At 35.6% G+C, this 7,832-nt stretch overlaps 1 protein-coding gene across 1 annotated transcript; it reads right to left on the minus strand.

Moving 5' to 3' along the window:
• Positions 1–171: 171 nt before the first annotated feature.
• Positions 172–7,276, minus strand: LOC138309808 (E3 SUMO-protein ligase NSE2-like). The gene is made up of 2 exons (XM_069251028.1): positions 7,059–7,276; positions 172–937 (listed from the first exon to the last, which is right to left on the minus strand). The coding sequence occupies exons 1-2, from the start codon at positions 7,262–7,264 to the stop codon at positions 814–816; spliced, it is 330 nt and encodes a 109-aa protein (XP_069107129.1). The 5' UTR covers positions 7,265–7,276; the 3' UTR covers positions 172–813.
• Positions 7,277–7,832: the final 556 nt, after the last annotated feature.

Genomic DNA, 7,832 nt, shown 5'->3' on the forward strand with positions numbered 1-7,832 from the left:
TGTGAGCGTTACTTTCCTCTCTGTTTTCACTATGTCCGTTGTGAGCGTTACTTTCCTCTCTGTTTTCACTATGTCCGTTGTGAGCGTTACTTTCCTCTCTGTTTTCACTATGTCCGTTGTGAGCGTTACTTTCCTCTCTGTTTTCACTATGTTCGTTGTGAGTGAGTGTTACTGTCCACTCTGTTTTCACTATGTCCGTTGTGAATGTTACTTTCCTCTCTGTTTTCACTATGTCCGTTGTGAACGTTACTTTCCTCTCTGTTTTCACTATGTTCGTTGTGAGCGTTACTTTCCTCTCTGTTTTCACTATGTCCGTTGTGAGTGTTACTGTCCACTCTGTTTTCACTATGTCCGTTGTGAGTGTTACTGTCCACTCTGTTTTCACTGTGTCCGTTGTGAGTGTTACTGTCCACTCTGTTTTCACTGTGTCCGTTGTGAGTGTTACTGTCCACTCTGTTTTCACTGTGTCCGTTGTGAGTGTTACTGTCCACTCTGTTTTCACTATGTCCGTTGTGAGTGTTACTGTCCACTCTGTTTTCACTATGTCCGTTGTGAGTGTTACTGTCCACTCTGTTTTCACTATGTCCGTTGTGAGTGTTACTGTCCACTCTGTTTTCACTATGTCCGTTGTGAGTGTTACTGTCCACTCTGTTTTCACTATGTCCGTTGTGAGTGTTACTGTCCACTCTGTTTTCACTATGTCCGTTGTGAGTGTTACTGTCCTCTCTGTTTTCACTATGTTCGTTGTGAGCGTTACTTTTCTCTCTGTTTTCACTTTGTTCGTTGTGAGCGTTACTTTCCTCTCTGTTTTCACTATGTCCGTTGGGACCGTTGCTTTCCTCTCTGTTTTCGCTCTATATAACGTTTGAGTTCCCGATCATCCTCCAAACAGTTCACGTCCAAAGGCTTCGTGTTAGCACAACCATTGATAGGACATCTGCAAACAAGAACAAAATGCTCAAATACAATATAAATCTATTCAAACTTCTGAACTGCTCCAGGGAAAAGGTTAGTTATATATCTAAACGAATACATCAATCATAAGGCCTCGGAAGCTCAACCAGAATGCTTATCATATAGATATAGTGCTGTGATCTATTAAGTGAAATGCAAGGGTTTAGAGATAACAAAATGATGTGGGTGTAAAGCAAAACTTTCTGTTTTTTTTCTAATTACTGTAGTGTTTCTTTTGGTGATTGTTACTTCACAAAAATCATGTAAAAAAGTCACAGTCACCTGAATGTGGGACTAATCTACGGTAAATAATATTTTTCGTTTTGGCATCTTGAAAATGACATATTGTAGGGGATTATCAAGGATCATTAAGGGTAACTTATTTTGGGAATAGTTACTCTGTATTATTCGCTCACACAACGATTTACCTGTTTCACAGATTTGTTCTAGAAAGATGACACAATGGTATCCCGAAATGGATTTATTATTTGAATATTATTGTATAATAAGCTTGAAATCTCCTTCAATGTAATTTCACAGACACATAATTCAGAACAGTGCATTAGTGTATGTGTTATCTCCCTTTAAATAATCTATAATTTGAATTGATTGGTGATTACAATTGTAAATCAGTCCAATATTGTTATTTAAAACTTATCATATCTTTATGCATTTATGGCCTCATTGGCAGAGTGATACGAAAGGAAATATTACATCTGAGGGTAAATAAACCTTCATATCACACTGCCACTGGGGGACATAAAATGTTTCAGGGCTTTTTTTCACCTTTTTGGGAATGGGGCCTGTGTCTTTTGGTTTGGGAAAAAAAAGCACGGTAATATGTGAAATTGGGAAAATGGACATACCCCAGTATGTGATTGTGTACTACATATACTAACTGATAAAAATATAAGAACAAAAATAACAATATATATGTTCATTTTATTTCATTCTGTTTAATTTGTGACAATCTACAGCAATATCTCCCTGGCCCGCCTTTGCTGAAAAATGTTGATAATTTCATCATATGACACATTCTTCTCTGGCATGGAACAAATGCGCATCAGGGCATCAAGGGTCTTCTGGGAGAGAGAGGAGCGTGATGGTGTGCAAAGCGAATTCATCAAAGAAAATATCCTCTCTACTCCAGCTGTTGATGTAGGAATTATGTCACAAAGTTGGACCATGTAGTGCATCGCTGGAAATGTATTGGCCAGTACGGAGTCTGTTGACATAACTTCACCAACAGCCTTGTCATCACCTCTTTGTCTAAAAGTAATAGATAAGGTGTATAACTACAAGGTCACAACACAGGACTGTTGAATATTATATATATAATTTAATATACAGTATGTGTAGTGCACATTGATTCAATGTTTTAAAGAATTGGATATAAACAAAAAAAATCAAATTGAATTCATATTAAAATTAAATTAAAATATCCTTGGACTTAATTGATAGTTATAACATTTATCTACTACTTAATCTTCTACTTACCATTAATTTGTATCAAATATTGATATTGAAGGACTCCAACCTAAATCCAAATAAAATAAAACAGAACAAATGCTAATCAAAGATAAAACCAAAATAAAATCAAAATCATTAAACAAAGAAAAACAATCAAAGAATAAAAACACATTTCAAACTATGATAATTAAAATCAAAGAAAAATCTAAATATCATAAATACTTCAAATAAAAAAAAGAAAAATATCACAAAACTGAGACCAATACCAATGGTTATTATATTATCACAAGAAAACTTACTTCAGGATAAACATCTGGTGTTTAAATGCACTGAACTCAGCCAAAATGGTGACTTTCTGGTGGACAGCAGTGCCTACTGTTCTATGACCATTGTATACATCAACCTTTGGACATCCATAATGTGATGCTAGGGTTTCTATTTCCACCTGAAAGGACATTAAATAAAACAAATGCTAGGCCTATATGTGCCAACAGTAATTGTTTTCAGTTGAAAAATGTATTAATAAGCAAAGATCAGAATTAACTTTTTTATTTTGGCATCTACATTAATATTTAATTAGTACTATTATCTAAAATTGAATCAAGGCATTGGTATGGTCAAACATCTTTCTATGCATTCATAAAAATATGGTACTCAAAATTTTCAATATGTTCAATTTAACTGACCTTTCCATAATCTGGTAAATCTGAAGCTGTTTCTGGGAGCTCCCGCAGATCAAACACTGAGAAAGCCTCCAATAGGGGAGAGATGTGGAAAGCGTCCATTATTTCACCAATAAGACTCTGGATGACTGGTATTGCGAGTTCTTCCAGAATTTGGTTTTCAGTCAGGACATTGTGTGCTCTGTGAAAACAAATAATATATTATGAAAATAGTCATCAAAAATAAGAGCACAACAAAGTTAAGAATAGATAAATATGTTTTTCAATGGATATTAATTAAAAATCCCTGGTAATGCTGCATATCATTTCTATTGATAATATAAAATCAGTAAAATAATGTGGGATTAAATTTTAAATATTAATTCTTTATTGTATTTAATGTTGTAACTAACAGTTGTAACTATTATAGGACAAACAAAGAAGAATCATTATAATTTTTACCTCAAACGCCTTGCCAAATTGTCTCTATCATCAATCTCCAGGAAGATCTCGGTTAACTTTGCCATGTAGAGGTCTGGATCTTTGGCTCTCATTCTGTTCTCCAAATGGCCCAGCTCGGCTATCAGATCCTTTGATAATAAATCAAACATAGTTTGCGTGAATGTTCGTCATCAAATTTGAAAGTGCAAACAGACAATCTTGATGCACAAGAGTAGTTAAAATAATTTGGCAGCAGCAAAACACTTGTCAGCTGAGCAGAACAGATTTAAAAAGCTTTAGTCATTACTATATTACTTTAACAATTTAATGAATCAATTGAAATATTACTTCTCTGATAGGGATATTTGTTTGATTTTTTAATGCTTATCAATGTAAAAAATACCTTGAAATTAACACTATGAACAGGAAAGGTTAAATAACAGATAATATTTTAAGTTGTAATGAAGAGGTATATTCGATTTTCAATCATGTACCTTTGTCTTCACTGTGACATCACAAAGTGCGTGATTTCCTTGAAGAAAATCGCTGAATCTGATTACAGGAGCAAGCAAGTCACATAGGATCAAAACCATAGCCATAGAGTTTTTGCACAAAAGTTGTTCACACGCACACCAAACACCTCTGGATCATAGCGCTCACTTAGCGATGCATCTAGTGTATCAATGACCTGCAAATAATTTAATGAAATCAATTAAAAGAAATTCAATAACATATACCATTAATATTATATAGATAAGACTGTACATATATTTACAACACCACTTAGATGACACACATTTCTTTAAAAAAATTCAATATATGTCTTAAAAACTACTTACTATATATATAAAAAAGAATGATATGATCATGTTTAGATGAAAGTTCAGTATCAAAAGAAATTAAATTTTGCTTAAAATGACAATTCAAATTTTGTGTTTTACTCACTTGCACATATCGGTCCACAAGCCTCTTACAGGCTCGACCATGACTTAGCCATCTGGTCGCTGCTGCCCTGATCAGGTTGTATTGTTTAATGCCATACGTCTCTTGGATATGACAGAACAACGCAAATTTCTTTGGAGAATAGTGGAACAACTTCCAGATACCCAACATGAACCCGTCAACAGTGGCAATGACTGGATACTGCTTGATCAGATGTTTTAATGCACAGAGCCAAACGATGATTGCGGCAATTTATGTACACCTGATGTGGGACATGATGTCTAAATCTCCTCTGCAGACCTAAAAAATTATTATATTGATTCATTGATTGGATGATCACTTTTTGTGATAATATCATTAAATTGTTAAATATTTAATACATGAGTCTTGTTGTTAAAAACTACTTTCAACCCAATCTTTCTTGTTAATAATGAAGTGAAAAATTTTGATTGATTCATCAAATTAATTTTCAACGTTAAAAAAACATGTTATAATAGCCTAGGAATGGATCATCTTAATGAATTGAAAATATACTAACCTTTGTTCTCACCACTCATGGTATTGCAGCCATCAAATCCAACAAACAGGACTTTTTTCATATCAAGGTTCTTTGCAATCAAAAAACCTTTGATAACTGTCATGATGGATGCTGCATCTGTCCTTGGTACTTCCACTAGACCCAGGAAGAAATCCGACACTGTCCCTTCATATCTAAAACGGGCCAATATTGCAAAACTGCTCCCTATGAGCGTCGTCTCAAGATTCGTCTGCCAATAACGAAAAACATTCTGCCTTCCTAAGAGCATTAAGAAGAATCTCTTCATAATGGTGACTAATGCAATCAAGAAGCTCTGTCACAGATGATGAAGAAGTATACTTCACGACCATCTCCGGCTTATGTTGCTCCATGTAAGTTACGATGTCTTCCCCCCTCAGTGTCCTTACATGCTCTATCAAATCTGACACACTGTCTAAAGCCCACCTTTTCTTTACCACAAATATAATGGTACGTATCAGAGAACTCAAATACTTTCTATTTATGTTTTTGACATGTGTTTCCTGATTCTCCTTCTGAGCATGGAGCATATCTACAACGCTTTGCTTATGAATAACTTTTTTCTGTTCTGATGAGCGATGATGTTTTGAAGCATCATGTTTCAGTAGCTTCCTAGTTGGGTGGGTCCCTTGTTGCACCCCAGACACAAATGCATGATGCTGCCCATTATCTTGGATTGGATTAAAATGTTCACACAGCTTGCAACAAAAGCCTCCTTTACAATAGCTATAGTACAACCACGGGAATCGTAATTCATATTTGTGGTGTGAAAATTCCCGGGCGTCATTGGACAAAGCAGGCTTACTTAATATTGGCTCGTCTTCCGGCTCTTCACATTCATTTTGATCAGTACTTGACTGTGGAAGGTTTGTTGTGTCATCAAGTTTCTCGTTATCATCATTCTCACAACGGTTCTTGCACTGTTCGTCAATGTCAACAACACCATCAACAACCGTTTCATTAACGGAAATCGTAAGTTCAGGAACCACCTCTGCATTGCTGACTGGCTTGAAGAAAGAGGAAAGTTTCTCGCATCCCTTACTATCGGTTTGTTTGAGTTTCTTTGTATAATAGCGGCCGTTATGACCAATGATAACTCAAAATAAAACGATCGAAATTATTCCTATATTTTACTGGAAGTCATTTTGTTTTCGATTCGTCTTTGTCATCGAAACGCTCAACACAAATAATACTATTACTCCCGATGCAAGCGCACAAAAGATTGTCTGACGAAAGGCAAAAGCAACCGATAAACATGAAAGGACATTTTCGGACGGAAAGATACAGCAAAATATCCAGCCGCTTTTTCAGACGAGATTAAATACGAATGTTTTATTTTAGGCAGGATCATTTAAACATTGTGTTTGGGAAATTTTGGTCTTCGAATTGGGAAAAAAATGATTTTTTTTGTCATGGGGAATGGGGCCGAAATTCGGCCCCAAATTGGCCTGAAAAAAAGCCCTGTGTTTATTACATGTATACTGAAAATTTGCGATTTCCCTTCTCTGGGTTAAATATTACTTAAATTTGCGTTTGGTAATAAATGACATTTTACGCTTCGGTCATCAATATTTATAATCAGAAGGGGAGATAACTCCGTGTGAAAGACGGGAGGTCACCATAGGGGCACGCGCCCCAGGGAAACACAAAGGTTTTATTTCCCTGTCATGTGATATGTTTCAACTAATCACAGACACTGTTATAAACATGAGGTATAATAATATAGAATATGGACCTTCACGGTTTATAATTAAAATGTACAGGGGTTTTGAGATAACAAAATCATTTGGGTAAATTATGATTTACTGTCGATTAGTCACATCTTCCAGTGAATGTGACAATGCAAAAACAATTTTAAAATATGACATCACAATCAGCGGAGAAAATGACTAATCAACGGTAAATCAAAACTTTTCCCACATTATTGGTGTATCTTAAAACCACTGTTATCTTCCACCACACAAATGAAAATGACCTTGGCGAGATGTGACCTAGCTGGCATATAAAGGGGTTTTTTTTCCCCCACTACTTACTTTGCTCGCTTCCCTTTAGATTTAATATGTTGCATGATACCCTCCTTGTCGTACTTGTGTCCACAGATCTTGTTTTTCACTGGATTCTTCATATCCATTCCTGTGTAGGGACACCTGATATTGACCTCCGTCTGTGTCATGGCCAAATCATCGTCTCCGACAGGTCCAGACAAGGAGGGCGGCACTGGCTCACTCTCTATCAACATACAATCATTTTATCATTATTGGATGGGATAAATTAATGACTCGATAATTTATTCTGAAATATTAATGATATAGTCATAATAATACATGAACCACATGTAGGGGACCACCTGGCCAAGTGGTCTGTGTTTTTTCACCAGATACTCCAGATTTCCTCTTGATCTAAACTTTGCATATCCTTTAATAACCCTAGCTGTTAATAGGACGCTAAACTAATCAAACCAAATCAATAATTAGAAGTTAGACTTCTTAAAGATGCTCCATCGCCGATAGACCATAAATGATACTCATCATTTGAACAATAATTGGTGTTTAATCGTGTATATATATGTCTAATTAACACAAAAAATAACAAGAGGCCCAGAGGGCCTGTATCGCTCACCTGGTTTGTAATGCCAAGTAATGTTCTGAATATAAGTTCATTGTTTCTTTTCTGAAGAAATTTGGATATTTACCTCTAATTCCCCTATTGGGCCCCACTCTTTCTCCTCCATGGGGGATCAAAGCCAAAATTTATACGAATTCTGTTAACCCCAAGGATTTTTCTGGCCAAATTTGGTTACAATCCAT

The sequence above is a fragment of the Argopecten irradians genome, chromosome 15 (genome assembly GCF_041381155.1).
Source record: "Argopecten irradians isolate NY chromosome 15, Ai_NY, whole genome shotgun sequence".
Classification (NCBI taxonomy): domain Eukaryota; kingdom Metazoa; phylum Mollusca; class Bivalvia; order Pectinida; family Pectinidae; genus Argopecten; species Argopecten irradians.

What these genes read in the sequence shown, in the direction of transcription:
- LOC138309808 (XM_069251028.1), bottom strand. Translation starts at nt 7,264, where the DNA reads ATGTTGATAGAGAGTGAGCCAGTGCCGCCCTCCTTGTCTGGACCTGTC. An exon ending in TCTAAAGGGAAGCGAGCAAA is followed by an intron (nt 938 to 7,058) that starts GTAAGTAGTGGG and finishes TCTTGTTTGCAG; the next exon opens with ATGTCCTATCAATGGTTGTG.